This window comes from Polyergus mexicanus, unplaced genomic scaffold (assembly GCF_030449975.1).
Source record: "Polyergus mexicanus isolate NDT 795.1 unplaced genomic scaffold, iyPolMexi1.0 SCAF_10, whole genome shotgun sequence".
In the NCBI taxonomy this organism is placed as follows: Eukaryota; Metazoa; Arthropoda; class Insecta; order Hymenoptera; family Formicidae; genus Polyergus; species Polyergus mexicanus.
In genome coordinates, this window is record NW_027223330.1 from 899,092 (window position 1) to 919,143 (window position 20,052).

Here is a 20,052-nt window from a genome sequence, read left to right on the forward strand (position 1 = left end):
AAAAACCAAGTTCTTTCTTCAAAAATGGAATCGACAAGCTTATAGATCGTTGGAAAACCATTGTAGAAAAGAATGGAGACTATATAATTGATTAATAAAAGTGTTATCTCTAAAATATAATCTATTGAAGTTTATATTTAAATCGGGCACGAACTTATGCAATCACCCAATATATATATAATCAGATAATTAATATACTTAATAAATAATTTGCTTGCCTGGAAACTACCGGGTGTGTTTCGACATTGACCACCACTGCACAAAAAATCCTCCAGCTCGCACTCGTTGATATCGCTGCATATCTTTCCCGTCGCATCAACCTCGTATCCATTGTCGCAGATGCACCGATACGTTCCTATAAGATTCTCGCATCCGCCATTGATGCAAATATTAGGATTCTGGGCGCACTCGTTGATATCTGTTAATAATATCCGTTAACTCTTAAAATTATTCACCGAATCGAAACGGAGAAGATCTCAATTTTATTAAAATATTTCGCAAAATTTATATAGGAATCTCTTTATATATACTCTGGATTTTTGAAACTTTTAAAATATTATAGCTTCTTTTCGCAAAACTTGGAAGAACTTGAATTTTCGAGTGAAGCATCCGTTTATTTACCATCGCCGTTGTAAGTCATTCCGGCACCGTGTGGGCACAGAGCTTCGAACTCCCGGGTACCCGGAAGCGGGCAGGGTTGGCACGTGCTACCCCAGCCTAACGGCAGGCCCAGGATCACCGTGCAGCAACAACAGCTGGATTTTGTCACTGCGGTTGAGGTCGGATTGGAGCACTGGCCGTCTCTGTACTGCGAATAGCACAGATCTCTTCTCGTATCTGACCAGCGCGCAAAATCATCCGATAGAAATTCAATTTTTCATTAAACAAAATTAATTTTGATTTTATCAAACAAACCAGTATATTTTAATTATTTTAATTACGATATATATTATATTCTATTACAATTATTATATATATTATATTATATTTTTGCTAATTAAATTTATTTTATATTTCAATTTAAAATATATATTTAACTATTTAACTATGTAAAATTAATTATTTTATAATCACATGGGCAAAATACTTTTCAATTTTTTTGATAAAAATGATTAATCGGTATTTCTTTGGAAAACATTTCAAAAAATGTGCAAGATGTATGAAAAATTGTACGAAATTATTTAAAAAATATACACGAATAAAAATATTATGAAAAATGATATAAAAATCTTTTAAAAAGGTAATATCTCCAATATGTGTAAGAGAGAATTTTATTTTTTAAATAGATATCTCAATTTCAACCAAAAAATATATAACATATTTAGAACAGAAGATAAGTAGCACGAACCTAAACAGGATCTGCCGTCAGGACCAAGATTGAATCCCGGATGACATTCACATTGAAAATTGCCTAACGTGTTGATGCAGCGCCCATTTTGGCAAGGCGAACTTATGCACTCATCGATATCTTGCAGGATAAATAATAACGAATAATTATATAAAAATAATTTGTTCTCTATATTTTTTTGGTATACCTTTTTTTTTTTTGATTTTATGAAATTTTGAATAATTTTAATTTAATTCTAGAAAATTCTCGAGAGCTTCATTAAATCTCTCTCTCTTTTTTTTTTTTTTTTTTTTTTGTAAAAGTTGTAGATTATTAAAATGATTGAAAATTTGAAAATTCAGTATATTATTTTCGAAATTGTTAATTATATTGATGAAATTACCGATACAGTGGCTCTGATCGGGGCCAATCCTGAAGCCGGAGTCACAGACGCATTTGAAGGAGCCCTCCATGTTGACGCATTTGCCGTTCTCGCACATTCCGCTGGTGGAACACTCGTCCATGTCCACGCAGAAAGTGTTGTCTCTTGAAGGAGTGAAGCCCGATTGACAGATGCAATGATAAGATCCCGGCGTGTTCTCGCAACGGCCGTTTAGACAGATCCGCGGATTTTCTACGCACTCGTTGATGTCTGAAATAAAAAAGTTCGAACGAATTGTTATCGTATATATTAAAAGTATCTTTCAGAAATATTCTTGACTACAGATATATTTTAAATGTATTGATAATACGCAAAATATATTTCTGAAATTTCCGAGCTCCTCGCAAATTCTCGTATAAAGTAATGCCAGCGTAACATTTGTTTTACATTAATTTTCACCTATACAAGTATTCCTCGTCGGCGACAACGTGTAACCGTCGTTGCATTCGCACTTGAAGGATCCGTTCATGTTGATGCAATGTCCGTTGGTGCACATTCCGGTGTCTTGACATTCGTCGTGATCTGGAAAGACCATTGATATCGTAGAAGTTACACTTAGAGATGTAACAAAACCGTTTTTTTTTTTTTTTCATTGAAAAAAACAAATTTTTCTTTTTATTATTTTTTTAAATATAATACTATTTTTCTTTATATTTTTTTTTTGTGAACATAAAAAAAATTAAGTTCTTATATTTTTAATTTTTTTTTTTTTTTTTTTTTTTTTTTTGGAAAATAATTTTAATGGATTAATGAGAGACTTTTGCGGCAAATTACATCGAAGTCGACATAATTCGGATAATTTTCAATTAGATACGTGACAAAAATTTTTATTATGCTAATTATTCGAATTATGTCGTGTTTGATATCATTTTAATCACAAAAATCTCATTAATCCATTAAAGTTGTTTTAAAAAAAAAAGTCAAAGAATTGATTTTTAATTTATAAGATGCTTATATTCGTGAAATAGCCGATTGGAATGTAAGCTCTATTTAAAATAATAATGGTTAATTCAAATCTATCATTTAAAAAGTTAAGAATAATGAAAAATAAATTTTTGCAGTAATCAAAATATAAAGATATTAAATATCTGAAAAAAACGAGGCTTGTTTTTTTTTTTTCTATTTACATCTCTAGTTACACTGCTGGAAAATGTATGTTTTCTTGTTAAAAAATATACTGCATGATTAAAACTTTTGTGTTAAATATTTAATATATTCATGGGTTAATTTAACATATTGCTGTTGTGTTGATTGAGCTCAAATGTTAAATTATTAAAACAATTGAGAAAAGTGTAAAAATAACAATGTGCACATATTTTTAATTTTACACGATAGATATACAATATTTTGTATTATTAGTAATAGAATTTATTTGTTAAAATTTGCGGAAAAAGATATTGATTTTATTCTATAATAGTGGTCGAGGTGATTACGGACCGTCAATAACTCTTTTAATTTTATCATTAAAAATATATTGATTTTACACAAATTTATTTCAAATTATTATGAAGTTTGCATTTATTTTGTGTTAAAATATTAATATAGTATTTGTGTATAACATATCCGTATTATATATAATTAAGACAAAAATTTGTATGGACTGATTGGGTGGGACATGCAATATATATATATATATATATATATTAAATCTGAAAGAAATTTTCCAACAGTATACTGTTCCTTCGTCGAGAAAAAGTAATCGATTACCGGTGCAGTATCTGCCATCGCCGGAAACGACGAAGCCGGATTGGCAGTCGCAGGTGAAGCTACCGGGTTGATTGTGACAGATTCCGCCCTGGCAGTAACCCAACAGACACTCGTCCACGTCTTCGCATCTACCGCCGGGCTTCCTCGTGAATCCCGGATAGCACTCGCATTCGTAACCTTCCTTGGTGTCGATGCATTTGCCGTCACCGCATATGTCCGGTCGCAGCGCGCACTCGTTCACCTCCGTGATCGACTGCAGTTGCGAGCAAAGTCTGTTGTAATCGTCTACAATTGAGTAATAACGTGGATCTTGTAGAATTGCCAATTGCCGTAAAAGTGCTCGTTTTTATCTTAGCATTTTCGTCCATTTTATTTCTCTCGCGACTCTGGAGTCTCTCTCTCGAAGAAAAAAAAAAAAAAAAAAAATGGACAATTTGATTGAATTATCAAAGTTATCAGCATTCGAAAGATTACAGATGGAATTAAAATTTAATTTGATTTAATACCGTCATGGAAGATAAAGTTTATACAATTGGATTAATCTCCCCCCTGAAAACGTGTACGTACCGCTGCCAGGATTGGGACAGATAAAGCATTCGTCGCCCCATCCTCGACCCATGTTTTTGCCGCAGCAACAATCCTTCTTGCTCAGTCTCATCGCCAGCCGATTCTTGCACTGCCCGTTACGATTTACCGCCGTGTAACACAATCCCTGTCTGCCATCTGCCACGAAATAATCAGCCAATCAAAATTAATAGGAAGTGACGCAAAATAATGTAAAATAATATCTGCGAAAAATTATGTAAAATAAATATTAATAAATAGATTAAAACTAATAAAATTTTATATATTTATTAATAATATTGCACTGACCGATGCAATGCTTGCGATCCTGACTCTGTATGAATCCCGGATTACAATGGCAGTAATAGCCGCCGCTCGTGTTTATGCATCGGCCATCGGCGCAAATGCCTTCCTCCTGGCACTCGTCTCTGTCCTTGCACTCGTTGGTATCGAGGTCCCTCGCCTGTCCTTCGGGACACTCGCACGTGAACGAACCGGGGGTGTTCAAGCATTTCCCGCCCTGACAGAGTCCGGGAATCGACTCGCACTCGTCGATATCTGAAGAGAATACCAAACAAAATTTTCCCACCCCACATTTGTCATATAAATATCAAATTAAACGATTATGATTATATGAAGGTAACAATACCGATGCATTGACCCTGCTTGGTCTTCAGATAACCCTGTTCGCAATCCAACCTAGCGGGGCACCTCTCGCAGGGGTGGCCCCAGCCCTTGCCGACGGTCGCGCAGCACAATTGCCGCGTGCAAAACACGTTTGCAAGACTCGCCAAGCATTGGTCATTTCTTACTTTCGTGTAACATGGCCCGGTCCTGGAACATCAATCCTTGTGTAACGCAAGGCAACTCGAAAAAATCATTTTTATTAAAAAAATATTATGTATTTAAATACTTGCAAAGGAATAATTATTTCAATTAAGCAACAAATATATTTAAATTAATAAAGTATATATATATATATGTCGTAGGCAAATAGTTATTTTAGGAAAATAGCTTTTGACTAGATAAAAAATATATATATAATATAAAAATAAAGTATATGCTTTTATTTGCAAATAAAAAAAAATTGTGTTTTTATTTTCATTTTATTATACTAAAAATTATATTTTTTAGAAAAACATTTTTAAATCTTTATCATATTTTAATTGGCTGCTTGTTTCGTAAACATAGATCTCCTTTATTTTAATAAATAATTCTTTATCTTCAGATAAATATTTTTTTATATTAAAAATATTAATTAAATCAGTTAATATTTTTTTTATATTAAAAATTTTAAATAATTTATCTTTTAAAAATTATAATTTTTATATTACATGCAAATAACAATTTATTCGATATAACAAAACATTTTTGGAAACAAAGTATTTATTTATTTAAGCCAAAAAAAAATCAAAATTAACAAAATGTATTTATTTGATTGAAATTCTATTTTCGGTGCACGTTTCTTACCTGAAATCGGTCTCGCAACGTCTTCCGGTATAGCCATAGATACAAGCGCAACGATCTGGACCGATGCATCTTCCTTGATTCAGGCAAGGCTCTCGACAAATAGCTAAAGTAAGATTTCTGATTTAATTATCTGTATGGAAACTAATTTTACTTTATAGGATGGGTGTGTGCGTATATGTGTCTGTCTTTAAATTTATTTTAATCTAACGTCCCATACAGCACTAAAGCTTGCAACAACATTGCTGCAATATTGCAATATTGCATATTGTAGTTTAATGTTGCAGAAATATTACAAAGACATTATTTTACAATATAACTTTAGTAATGTTACAGCAACATTCCAAAAATATTCCAAAGAAAGTATTCGATAATCGCTAGTTCATTCGTTTACCGCTATGCGGCGCATATTGCGCTATCTATTCCGCATTTAATTTTTAGTCACGATGATTATATAAAATTTACAAAGAGCGACTAATAAGATTAAAGATATAATAACTATTTTTATTAGCTTAAATTGTATGATATAACCCCAACACAGGAGACTCAGACATTGGACTAAGAATTCTTTTAATAGTTTCCATTCTTATATAAAATCAAAAATTTGATAATAATTTTTTAACATGCAAAAGATACTTCAGATTTTAATAAATAAATTTTGAGATTATATGAAGACAAGAGAGATGTGAAAAAACTTGTATGCGTAAATCCACCACAATCTTCTTGCATATCTGAATATTTCGGATACAGAGATTGTGAATTTACAAAATTGCAAATTGAGTTTTTTCTTATTTCTCTTAGATATTCTTTGTCACTGAAGGAAGTCGAATGTGTACCGAAAAATTTACAATTTATAATTTTGTTATTATTATAATACAGAAAATCTATATACATACTAAATCCTGATTCTTATATGCCTAATTTCTTATTATTTTTTTCATATGTTAAGGATATTATGTCGATAAATATACATAAAGCATTATTGCATATATATTATATTCTTATGTTGCTGCAATATTATATTGCAATATTTCTGTAGGCGGACATTTTACTGTTGCTGCAATATCATAACAACGTTGCAGCAACATTTCGCAATGTTCCTGCAATATTGCAATCTTGCAGAAAAATGTTGCTGCAATGTTATTGCAATCTTGCGGTGCTGTATGGGGTATAATATGCCAATTTCTCACTCACGTTCGTTGCAAAATTCTCCTTGATAACCATTACGACACTGACATCGACCGTCCACACAGTTTCCATTTATGCAATGAACTCTACATCTACCGGTCTCGCCACGATCGCCTCCGCTTCCTGTCTCGTGCGCGATGACTATCGACGACAAATTTACGAAATAATAAATTTACTTTTCAACAATTTCCGCCATTATCGCGCGCCGCGCTCAAGATTTTTATTTTAACGAATATTATCGGCTTTATAAAATGAATTAGAGTTATTTTGTGTTATATCTCACCTTTGCTTTGTCCGTTGCCGCAAGCAGATGCGACGATGCCACCTTCGCACAAACAAATATTGGGTTGTATGCATCTTCCTACAGAGCCGCAGCGTCTTATGCAGATCGCTATAAAATATATGAACGATATATTTAAGAGGATTTATAAAACGCATGCTTTTTCGAAAGTATATCGAGTTTCATATTTTTCAATAGAATAGTTATTGCTAATTACTAATTATCGCAGAATATATTTGTAAATGCTTCACTTTGCATTCTAGTGATACAAAAAAATTTACAATTACTTTATAATTTTAATTCGGCGATAAGATGCTTACATAAATTAATTAATAATTAATAACGCTATCAGATACCCGGAAATTGGCGAAATGCCGATCACGAGCGAAGCACGGGCCGCGTTAACAGACAATGCGATCAGCAGGAAGCGCATTAAACAGGTCATTAAACCAGTTTCATTCGAGGCGGCCGTTCGTGTCGCATAAATGCCTATTTGTCCGTTACATAATTGCATCGATCATTATCATCGGCTGCGGGCAATACCGATATAATGATAGGCGGCCCCTCCCCCCTTCCCCCCCCCCTCCCCGCCGCGCAATATTAATAGCCGCTTTCTATTCTGCGAATATCTCGCGCGAGATCGAGTCACGTTTGAATATCATAAGAATGCGGATTATTATCTTCTGCCTTCGATCAACATATGCTTCATTTTATCATCCAACTTTGTTAATTATGTAGTTTTAGCATTGCTTTATCAACTGCTCACAAAAATTAAAGAAACACCCTAAAGTTTCTTTTTTAAGTAAGTAAAATTTAGACAGCTGTAACTTCGTTAAAAATGAACAAAATTTAAATTAAAAAAAAAAAACATTTTACAGCTTGATATCACTACTGTCTAAAGGTTACTATTGTTTTTGAGTTTCTGTGAATTTGGGATTTTTTACACGTAGAAAATTAAAAATCATTAATTTTTAAATCATTTTATTTTCACTCATTTGCATCATGTCTATATGTTTAAAAAAAAAAAAAATTGTCCATTATAGCATTTGATAGAGCAAAGTTTTAGCTTTCAGAATCTATTTTTGAAATTGCGATATGAGCATTTTTAACGGAATTATGAACGATCGAAATAAAAATGCTCATTTTTTATTTAAACGGCGATGACTCAATAACGAAAAATGTTAAAAAAATTTTTAAAAAAGGATTTTGTAGAGAAAGCTTTCATATTAGAAAGCCGAAAATTTTCGTAGATTTTTTTGGGCACGTGACAGGCCCATAAAGTGAGAAGAAAATTTCCAATTTTATCCAGCGAATTTACAATTTCATGTAAAAAATCTCAAACTTACAGAAACTGAAAAACAATAATGGTCTTTTAAAATTAGAGATTTTAAGCTTTAAAACCCTTTTTTTAAATTTAAATTTCGTTTATTTTTAATGAAATTATAAGCTGGCTGAATTTTGCTTATTTTTTAAGAAAAATTAGATGTTTCTCTAATTTTTGTGAGTAGTTCGTTTTAAACTCTATTAATTCCAATAATAATTTGATTGCGATACAGTTTTTAATTCAATGTGAAATTTGAAGAGAACGAAACAGTTGTATACCTTGCTTTCGTAAAACCTTAAATTTAGTTTATAATAAGTTAAAATTCTTTCAGCTTTTTTTATATTTTAGTTTTCTAATTTGTTTACTTTCGCCTTTTTTCATTGTGTCGTAATCTTGATAAATCAGAAATTAATAACGCAATTTATTATAAAACTGAACAAAAAAAAAAACAATCGGTAACTTGTACTTTTACTTACGAATAACGCACAGGCCCGTTTCCGGTTTCTTTGACCATCCCGGACAGCAGTAATTTTTATATCTTGATCTGCACACGTTTGGCCTAGATTTTTAAACATTTATTAATTATTTGGAATCACATATTCGTGTAAAAATATATATAAATAGAGATTAAACTCATGATTAATTAAAAAATTAAATTGGTGTAAGATTGAAAAAGACAGTTTCTAAAAAAGCAGTAACGCGCGAATATTTGGATTTATATTCGAATAAAAAATTTGACGAAAAAATTTAAGAGAAGGAAAGAAAGAAACGAAAAGAGAAAAAAGATCACATATTAACATATCTATAATATCAAAAAATTACACCTATAATTGAACGGATAAGAACACGAAAAGTCTGTCCGCCCTGTATATCCCCTTTCAAAAGATCCATAAATTTTCGGAAACTTTGAAATCTCTTCGTTAGCTTCTAATAATAGGGTTGCACGAGATATCAAGACAAGATTTTTAATTAATTACGTATATATTTGTTATCTATCTAAATACACATATGCGCGTAAATTTTTAATCTTAAATTATTATATATTATTAAATATTATTGTAAACAATTATTGTTTGGTATTAGATAAAAATTCTTAATAAAATCGAGACAAGATGATACAAGACGAGATTTTTGCTACCAAGATTCACTCAAGACCAAGACAAGATTTAAGTTTTCGAAAATTTTCAATACCAGTAGAATATTTTTACGAATATTATCTTGTCTCGAATCTTATGGAAACCTAACTTTCAAAGTTCCGCCCCAGGTTATGATTAGTCACGAGTTTCTGCGGCGCCAGTTTGAAGAGGCCGCAGGCGGAAACGCGACATTTCCGCGGCATCGTGGCACGCGCAAGAAGAGAGGAGCGAAAGAAAGAAAAAGAAAAAAAGAAGATTGGGAAGAAGGAAAGAGGCCGGAGTACCACCTCGGAACAAGGCGGCCATTCACGTCTGGCGCCTCGTAATTAACGTCAGCTGCTATAGAATGCCGCCACTTAGGCCCCTCGACGCCGCAATCGCGCAAACGCCAGCGCATCGCCGGCTCTCTCTCTCTCTCTCTCTTTCTCTCATGTCCCGCCATTCTTTATCGCGCCGGAGGAAGAGAGATAACGCGCGATTGTTATCTAATGCGGTCTCTGTAGAGTTGCCCGCGAGAACTTTGAACCCTAAAAGATCTGTAAGTTTTATAATCCGTAAGAAACAAAAAGATTCTCGGATTTCATCGATATAAATTTCAGCGATTTGAATTTTCGTAAGATATATTTCGCGATACCAGAGGACTAAAATATATTTCACATACTAAAAATAAATTTTTTTTTTTAATCAAATACATGCATTTTCTTATTTTTGATTTTTTTTACTTAAAAAATATATATTTTATTTCTAAAAATGTTTTGCTATATTAAATAAATTACTAGTTGCAACTAGTTTAAATAACTAGTTATAATAAGAATTATAATTTTTAAAATACATTATTTAAAATTTTAATATAAAATAATATTTTACATATATACGTATATTTAAAAATAAAAAATTATTTATTAAAATAAAGAAAACCTGTGTTTTCGAAACAAGAAGCCAAAGATTAAAAACTGTTCTTTTAAAGGAAGTAATTTAGTATAATAAAGATTTAAAAAAAAAAATCTTTTTTTTTTTCATTTGCAAATAAGATCATGCTTTGCTTTGTTTTATATATATTTTGCTAATTCAAATATATTTGCTGCTTGATTGAAATAATTAATTCCTTTTATTTAAACAAATAATTTTTTTTTATCAAAGAAAAAATTCCATGGATTTAATTTTTATATTTTTGTCACTGTAGATATCAAAAGCTTTGGATTCCAAGATTCTACATGATTTCAAGATTCTCGGAATGATTCTCCTTGCCCTACGACAGGACGCAACTGCACCGATGTGATAACTCATGATAGCTCGTTTCTCATCTCGCGGAGGAAGATCAATTGTTCTCGCGTGTATACGACATCTTTCGGGTTCTTCCTGCTCGTTTCACTTCTGACCTGGTGCATATCATCTCCGCGGAGGCAACATTACATGTACCGCGCACGGTGAGAAGGCAGATGTTTGCAAGATGATATGGAGCAATCTCGCTGGCAAACACAGTGGCCCACTAACTGCCCGAGATGTAAGCGAGTGTTTACACTCGCGATTAAATCATCGTGTATAGTTTTAAAAACGAACGCACTACTTGAGCACACAATTTGTCGTTATAAAAAATTCAACTCTCGTTCCTTAAACTCGTTTAAGAATAAATCTCTCTCCCCTGCGAGCTCCTCCACGCACGATACTTCTTCTTCTTCTTCATATGGGGATTGGCTCCGACCAATACTCGTCACACGACCATCAACTGGTAACTAGGTATAGGTATTGGATAAGTTAATATATGATAAACGAATATAGGTCTTATTGTTAGATAGGATAATATATGATAAACCAATATAGGCATTATATAGGATAATGTGTGAAAACCTCTTTTTGAGGCATATGTGAGGGGATGGGACCCGAACGGAATCGAACCTGGAATCTCTCGATTACCAGCCTGTGACTCTACGCCCGGCGCCACACATCGCCTCCGCATGATACTTTTTGCCGCGATATTTTCTCAACGATGATATAAATCTTGCCAAAACGTTAGTTGTCATTTCGATGAGTGTTTAAAGTCGACGACGACTGGTAATGGTAATTGGAAAATTACAACGATATCCAAAAGGTAATAATAATAATAATTGTGTTGACAAGAGGAATTAATAATGAACACAGGATCGACTGTCTTGCGGTTGAGAGAGAGAGCTTCAATGTAATTTACATGCAGATGGAGATTGGTCAAACTACTTGGTCAAATTTGTATCGCGATCCGATCGACCTGGTTTCTCGGCAGGGTGTAATTTTAACACCCGACTGTAATGATGGCTCAAGGAGTCCTGAAATCAACGCGTGACACGTTCATCGGCACCGATATCTTCATTTTAAGATCCTCGCGCGGATTTTCATAATTGGCGAGTGTTAAAAATTGTATCTGTCACATTTTTCTCTGCGCATCCATATAATATTTATTTATTCAAAATTTCCAGGATTCTTTATAACATAATATTAGTGTTTTATTATTAAAAAAATATACAATGTTTAATTATCATTCATTGACACGTTGAAAAATTCATGCGTGTGTTAATGGAACATAACAAAATGGAACTCTACAAAATGACTAGCATCTAGATATCGCGCAGACCCAATTAATGCGGGATCCAATTCAGTTAATCAGTTAACTCTCGCTTGTAAGAGTTCAAGTGAACGCGCACTGTAATAGCTTTGAGACGGCCGCGCGAATTGCGGGCCATTAAAATTGAAGCGATCAAAAGGCGGGTTCGTATGTCCTCTCGTCGCGATTAGGGACAAGACGAAATAGCAGTTGCCGTTTAAAATCGCCACAGCAAAGAGCAGATATAAGCTTGGGTAACGCAAATGTAAACTCTGAAACGCGATGGAGAGGCATCGATAAAGCATCGCGAACACGGCGCCTCGTCGTAGAGTTGCATTAAAAGTTGCGATAGCGGCTCTAACTACCTCCACACGAAGAGCTTCTTCACTTCCTGTCTGTAATATGCGACTTAAAGTCAATTTAAACTAGTCTAAATTAACCATGAATAATTTTAAACGGTGATCCCATTAGACTTAAAATCGACCCTACATCCTACTTTTTACTTTGCCCCATTAAACAAGACAACTAAAAGGAGAGATCAGATCTCTTTTTTTCCACAATAAATAGTATCGAGTTAAATTTTTTTTTAGAGATTTATAAATGTTTACATGTTGTTTACATGTTATTTAAATAAAATGATTCTTTGCATCAAAAATAAAATTTTTTTCAATCAAATATATTTTTCAATCATAAATACATTTTGTTAATTTTGATTTTCTTATTGAAATAAATATATACTTTGTTTCCAAAAATATTTTGTTATATTAAATAAATTATTATTTGCGCGCAATAAAAATTATAGTTGTCAAAATAAATTATTCAAAATTCTAATCTAAAAAATATTTCTTGAGAGATAAAGAATTATTTATTAAAATAAAGAAAACCTGTGTTTTTGAAACAAACAGCTAAAAATTTAAAAATAGATTTTTTCTAAAGGAAGTAATTTAGTATAATAAAGATAAAAAATTTAATATAATTTTTTTATTTGCAAATAAAAGCATACTTTGCTTGTATTTTACTAATTTAAATATATTTGCCGCTTGATTGAAATAATTCCTTTGCAAGTATTTAAATTAATAATCTTTTTAATAAAAAAAAAATTTTTTTAGATTCAATATATTTTTTTCAGTGCGGGCACATATATAAAAGAATTCTTTTCACGACGTTGCGTGAAAATGAGAAGAAATAAAAGCTCCAGATTCGCCAGTAAATTATTATCGTTGTGTCAGGTTTATTCTATTATATCCGGCGATATATCTCGTCGTCAGTTACCGCGATATCGCATCCATCCTGGAAGAGCCTTCTTTCTCGCGAACTAACGCCGATTGATCATCCTCTCGTGCTCGGTTCTCCGAGTCATCAATGACGATCGAAATCGCAGCCCCCGCGCCGTGCCGCGGGGAATCATTCCTCATTCAGCGAAACAACGAATCGCCGGTACAATACAACCGATCTCGAGTGGAGATGCACCGGATGATGACGGATCTTGATCCATCTACAACGGCGTGTGTCACGATAAAGAGCCGCGGCGCTGAATGCGCGTTCCGGGGTGCCGAGCTTATCACACGCCCGCTCGTCCGCATTCTATCCGCGTTAATTAATTAACGTGTGGAGACGCGCGTTTATCAAACCCTGGCCAGATAATGCAGCTGCAACTCGCGCGGAAGAGAAGAAAGCGCTCGCGAAACGCGAAAGAGTGATACACCCGATATACAGGGTGTCCCGCAACGTGATGTCCACGCTGAAACTATGTATTATATAACTATATAAGTCGCTTGTTTCGAAGTTACAGCGAAAAAATGCAAAAATAGTTATTTCTCACACTAATGCGAGAAAAGCACTTTTATGACTTACCTTATCGCACTAGTAATGCGGAAATAATAGGCATTACAAAAAATATTGTATGTATGGCATGTGCGGAAGACAACGAACTTCATACTCGACATAATTCATTGTTTTCCATACTTGCCAGACAAGATATTATTAATAAATTGACTGTCGTTTTAAGTGAAAACATCGCACAAACATAGCTTAGAAATTTCTCTTATTTGCCAATCATGAGTATATTTTCCAATGAAGAATATGCCGATATTTATTTTATTTTTAATGAAAAAATAGCAAATTACAAATTATTCGTGCTGTATAAAAACTCTAATTTATTTATAAATTATAAATTATCTAAACTAGGTTACAGGTTGTTCGAGTTTGAGAAATGTATGAGTATCGACGAAAGGAAAAAATGCCCTGTTTGTCTTTATAATTTAAACGCGGTTCAAATGTACCGACAAAGGAGACATATGCGACCGGAAGGGTTAAGCGAGCTCATCGTTAATGAAGATGTATTAACGGGCGTCCTGTCAGAAGCAATTAAAGCATTGTTTTCGTAGCGTTACTTAACAGGCGACTCTTAAGAAAGCGCCATTAATATCATAACGTCAATCGAATATAATTTTAGATGGAATCTACATTTAATGTATATCGTTGTCTTATCGTTGGCGTTACATTTTAATTTTAAAATGGGCTACCTGACAACTAAACGTGAGATCGTGAAATTTTGGGATCGGGTAAAAGTAGATACGAGATAAAAAAAAAAATGAAAAGCTGAACGAACATACGAAGAATTATAAAGCACGTAATCAACGAACGAATTATACGAAGATAACGGTTGCCCTGCGACGGTTGAACTTTTTCATTTATCATTCAAATTCCTTAACGTGCGTAAAGAAATAATGAAACAAACTTATTCATATTCTGAATCATTAGCGAGATCGCGATTTTTAAAATCTGCGTTACGATAAAAAGAAGAATTAAATTATATTAGCGAATATTTCAATTATTGCTTGTACATGATTGAAAATTTTATAATTGAATAGTACAGAAAATGCCATTCGGATAAAATAATATAATATTATTTAATACACTTGATGCACAAGCGAATTAGTTTCTATCCAAGCCTCAATAAGACGATTAGCATCCATTTAGAGTCGCGGCATATTATATTAGCGATGGAAATTAATGTCGAAACCGTAAAAGAGAGAGAGAGAGAGAGAGAGAGAGAGAGAGAAATATTATTTCATGAAACTAGATCTATTTATTCCCACGTCGGATTGGAATTGTAACATTTTGTATAATTATATGCAACTACTCAATCTCCTCGTTTCATGAAATAACTTCTTACTAGGTCACGCACGCGTAGTATTTGTATTTGAATAGAGTCCGACCCCCTCTTAAATAGAACTCATCTCTCTTGGGGCTTTTCCAGAAGTGAAGATTAGTTCAGAATTCGGATCACACACGTAGAGACATCATCGGACGCGAGATTGGATAGATAAATTAGCGGGTACACTGGAGAAATATTTCCGCTATTCCGCACGCATACCGTTGCCAATTGGCCACAATGGATGAACGTGTGCAGCTAATCCCGTTTTATTATCCTATTCGCGCGACCGCGAAAACATTTAAACGGAGGCTCGCGAAGGCGAGCGCGAGGGCTTTATCGGCGAAACTTGACTCTTATTGCGAAAAATAGACGCTAGTCGGATAGAGAATTCAACGCGCCGCTGGCGTATAACGTAACACTCCGATAACCCAATTAGGTGTTATCGCGCCCGTTTAACTTCACCGAGGACGCGCGACGGAATCATCGGATTCTCGAGAAGATCCGCGTTGCTAGCGAGATGCCGGCCTATTACGAGAATCTCGCGTTTTTGATGAAACGATTTAACCTTTCTAAGTGACCAGCTGTGTAGCTCTCCAAGGACATCGAGAGGCGTGACGTTTCATCTCTTTACACGTGAATATGCGTGGATGACTTTTTATTACGTAAAACTAACATATTCTCTGATATCGTCAATTTTTCTATACTTCCTGGTGTTTGCGCCATCGATCATCAGATTTTTTTGTCGATAAAGAAAATTTGAAGTCAGCATTCCGTGGGGTGGTATATCAATAGTGATAAGATTAAGTATCTTACAAGTAAGTTCGAATTTTGTTTGCATGGAACTCTTTATGATTACTTCAGAACACAACAGTACTTTCAAGTGGATTTGAACCTGGACGAGATAGGTTTGAACCCTTTATGAGTACCTCAAAAAACAAGAGCACTACTTCCAAATAGATTCGAACTTGGATGAAGTATATTCGAATTTTTTATTAGTACTTATGTGTGTGCGTTTGGATGTAGGTATGGGTAGAATGGGAGATGTGTGCAAATGTTATAAATAATATATCAATAGTGATGGGATTAAATATCTTACAAGTAAGTTCGAATTTTGTTTACACGGTTTTGAACTCTATAATTACTTCAGAAAACAACAGTACTTTCAAGTAGACTCGAACTTGGACGAGGTTCGAATCCTTTATGAGTACCTCAAAAAACAAGATCATTACTTTTAAGCTTTTAGAACATGTTCGAACCTATATGAAGTATGTTCGAATTTTTTATTAGTACTAATTTTATACGAGTATTAATTTTATCGAGTACTAATCTTTTATTAGTACTCGAATCTAGTAGATATTCATTCTAAAAGTCGAATATAACTATTTTAGATTCGATTACTTCGCAAGTACATGAAATATCGTTTCTTATGAGTATTAATCGAATCCTAAAAACTGGAACTTGATTATTGGATCCGACTCGGATCTTTAAGTACATGTTGAACTTCATCCCATTTCTGTATATCAACTTTGTTGATTACGTCAGTCAGAAGATTAGCTGTTAATGTTTCGCGCGATTGTTTGTATTGCGAACATACTCACCCGACGGGTGGCACTGATTGCAGAGTGTTGTCCAGATCCTGGGAAGGGCTCGGGGTATAACGTTGCCCCGTCGCCACCCCGTCCTGAATGAATCGACACGCCAGAACGATCCAGGCCGTCAGCAGAAATAATGCGGACATCCTGCGCAAGGAATTCGCAGCCTCCTACTTCCGATTATTTTTCTCGACTATGCTGGATTATCCTTTCAGCTCGCGCATCTAACGCGCATGATCCTTAATCGATCTCGAGGGATTCTTCCAAGTAGTCGCGATCATTCCATCGTCTATAAAAACGATTTATGGCTCCCTTACAACTGCTGTGCAAATAATCTTTATGCAAATAGTAGAATTTTATTCGACACATATTTTGTATGCGTTTTAATTACAGAGAGAAGGTGTTTTCACGAGTATCTTATGCATTTCTTTCCTCCTTTGTCATTCTTATTCTGTTCTATTTTGTCGCGTAAGTTCTCGCCGAGAAAGACAACATGTGATAATTTGTTCGTGACTGCGATGTCTTTCCGGAAACGTCAAATTAGTACGACGAGATAGAAGCAACTATCTCCTGATATAAATATCCATAACTGGCGTTTTGGCGCGCGAGAGGCGACAGTTTACGATGAATTTCGCACTACTGTTGCAAATAATTTAGCTCCGTATTAAAATGCATTTAAGTATTTAAAGTAATTTTTATATCCAACCCTGTATGTGAAGAATTCACACTCGCGATATATTTAAAGATTATTATTTTTTATAATATTTTTCGAATTGTATGTAAATGATAATTAATTCTCCAAGAATGTCCTACACTGTAAAAAATTTTCTAAAAATTCATACACATTTTTGTCTGAATTTTCAGGTCTGGGTGTCCGAAAAAAATTTCAACTAATCTGTCTCAATCATCAGAGGCGTTTTCTAAAAGTTTAGAAGAGCGTGTCCGAAAATTCAGACAATGTATCTGCAAAAATCCTGTAGACATTTTGTCTGAAATTTGTCAATTTTTTTCCCAGTGTATATCTATTCTATATCTATTCTATTATCATCTCGATTATTAGTTTTGTTTATACTCTTCCGTCCGTAATTCTTTTATTGAAAAAAATGGATCTCATTATCATGTGAAATCTTTTTTTCGTAAATAAAAAGAAGCTTTAACCGTGGCAAATATTTTATTGCAAGTGTTTCGCTCGTTATCTGAACAAAAAAGGCGGGTCTAGGAAAGTCCACTAAGTTCCAGAAACTTATATGACTTCTGCAGAAAAAGAGGCCTTGTGTTCGCACGTTCTATTATGAGCGGGACAAATCGCGATACCTTTCGACACCGTAACATTTCAGCTTTGTAGATACACCACCGTAACGAATGAGCTCGTAAACTTTACAACACGACGTTATCGAGTCTATTAACAGCTTTTCATTGCGAAGACAAACGAACGTTTCCTTATTTTTAATAAATTTTGTTTCACTATGAATAAAAAATATTTTTGTCACTAATCGAAAATTTGTTTCTTATCTTATTGATTTTTTTTTTTCTAAGAGAGAGAAAGCGAAGAAATAAAATATTTCTTTTTTTGAACAAATACTAATGTTTGACTCAGCGAAAAAAAAATTCACAGAAACAAGAAAACTCATTTTTTTTAAGAAGAAAAGGGAATATTTTTATCTATTAGAAAAGAGACAAAGATATCTTTACTTTCAAAAAAAAATGAAATTCTCTTTGTGAAGACTCAAAAATATCGTTTTTTTCGAACATACCCTTTTTTCTAAAAGAAAAAACAAAGAAATTAAATATTTCTTTCCTTCAAGAAATACACATTTTGTTTGACTGAGCAAAATGAAAATTTTCGCAGAAACCTGGTATCGTTTCACACAAACAAAAAAACTTATTTCTATTGACAAAAAAAGGAACATTTTTGCCCATTGGTAAAGAGACAGAAATCCTTTGCTTTCAAGAAAATAAAATCCTTATCGTAAAGATTCTAAAAATATATCAACGGTCTAATTCTAATCGTTCGCGAATATATCCATATTAATAAATTTGCGCAACATACGCGTGAGTTGGATGACGATTGCGCATGATTAATCACGCGATTAATCTCGTGCGCAACGTGATGATCTTTAATGATCACGCGTAAATAAACCGCGATAAAAAAATCGCCTTTAAAAAATTACTCGCTTAGGTCAGTACTTTTTCAATCGAGTTTCCAATCCAGATCTACAAGTTGATCTAAAAATTCTTGATTTCTCGCATCTCTTTTTACATTTAATCGTACGAAAAAGAATTTGTTTGAAATTTCAAACTTTCCTTTGAAGCCCGAGTCTGTTCGGGTTTTAAAAGTATTTCAAAATAAATTAAATTTCGAAGTTTTCAAGCAAAATAATGTGAGAAGCAAGAGTTACCTTAAAAAGCTTGACGTTAATGAAGTACGTACATGTAGAGATTTATGTCACACACATGCTTAATGGATAATGTTTAATTAAAACTTTTGAGAAGTTATGAGAAAAATGGACTTACAATTATAATAAAGCCTTTAAAAAGTATATGACAATTTCTAAATAATATCTCTCTTCGCAAAGCGTCGTGATTTTATTGTGTATAGAAATGCGTGAATGGAATATCCAAAAAACAGTAACCACCAAACGTACAGGTTTTGAGTACTCGTGAAAATCCCACGTCACCAACGGGAAAATAACATGAAAGGATTCCCGCGAACACCTTCCGGTTTCCGGTGGGCCGAGATCGATCTTTTTGGGCCCGTTCGAAATCGATCGGTCCCCCAGGAGACGGATGATGCGCCTCGACGGGACTCGACGCGAGACTGGAGCTACAGATTATAGAGTCGAGAAGAGGGCTCATCTGGGAAGGTCCTCTCTCTCTCTTTCCTCAGCATCTTCAACCATCCTTATCTCCTGCTCTCTGTCTCTGCATCGGCCTCTCTTCTCTTCCTCTGGTCCACACATAGTCGATGTCGATCTCGTTCTTCCCCTCTTTGGGTTAAGACGATGACGATGACGACGGGCCCACCCCTTCTACTCGGCTGTTAACGCCATGCGTGTATGAAGACACGTACACGCACGCATGTACAACACGTTCCGAAAGGATACACTCCCATGCTCGATCGATCATCAGTCGAGAATGCGATTTGCGTGAAATTGGCGGAAGTCGGGAGAGTAAGCTTCTTTTACTCGTGTCAGTTTATTAATCGGCACTAATTTGTTTCGACGATCAGCTCTCGACGAGTTGAGATTCATTTAGAATCAGCACAAGTCGAAGAAATAAATTCTTCTTTT

The 20,052-nt window shown here is 34.1% G+C and overlaps 1 protein-coding gene and 1 long non-coding RNA gene across 2 annotated transcripts in view; one reads left to right on the forward strand and one right to left on the reverse strand.

The window, feature by feature from the left end:
* The window catches only part of LOC138937410 (uncharacterized), a 171,977-nt gene extending 160,817 nt beyond the window's left edge, over positions 1-11,160 (forward strand). Inside the window, exon 4 of the long non-coding RNA XR_011447516.1 lies at positions 10,619-11,160. This is a non-coding gene — a long non-coding RNA (uncharacterized lncRNA). The remainder of the gene's footprint in view (positions 1-10,618) is intronic.
* The window catches only part of LOC138937408 (fibrillin-2), a 32,765-nt gene extending 13,202 nt beyond the window's left edge, over positions 1-19,563 (reverse strand). The window contains exons 1-15 of the mRNA XM_070303682.1: positions 19,408-19,563; positions 16,769-17,051; positions 8,776-8,858; positions 6,979-7,086; positions 6,702-6,836; positions 5,511-5,613; positions 4,690-4,874; positions 4,350-4,598; positions 4,044-4,199; positions 3,477-3,761; positions 2,169-2,291; positions 1,731-1,979; positions 1,349-1,468; positions 622-837; positions 219-418 (exon numbers count right to left, since the gene is read on the reverse strand). Coding sequence (XP_070159783.1) covers positions 219-418; positions 622-837; positions 1,349-1,468; positions 1,731-1,979; positions 2,169-2,291; positions 3,477-3,761; positions 4,044-4,199; positions 4,350-4,598; positions 4,690-4,874; positions 5,511-5,613; positions 6,702-6,836; positions 6,979-7,086; positions 8,776-8,858; positions 16,769-16,908 — 2,352 coding nt within the window. The 5' untranslated portion in view covers positions 16,909-17,051; positions 19,408-19,563. The remainder of the gene's footprint in view (positions 1-218; positions 419-621; positions 838-1,348; positions 1,469-1,730; positions 1,980-2,168; positions 2,292-3,476; positions 3,762-4,043; positions 4,200-4,349; positions 4,599-4,689; positions 4,875-5,510; positions 5,614-6,701; positions 6,837-6,978; positions 7,087-8,775; positions 8,859-16,768; positions 17,052-19,407) is intronic.
* Between the last annotated feature and the right edge of the window lie 489 nt (positions 19,564-20,052).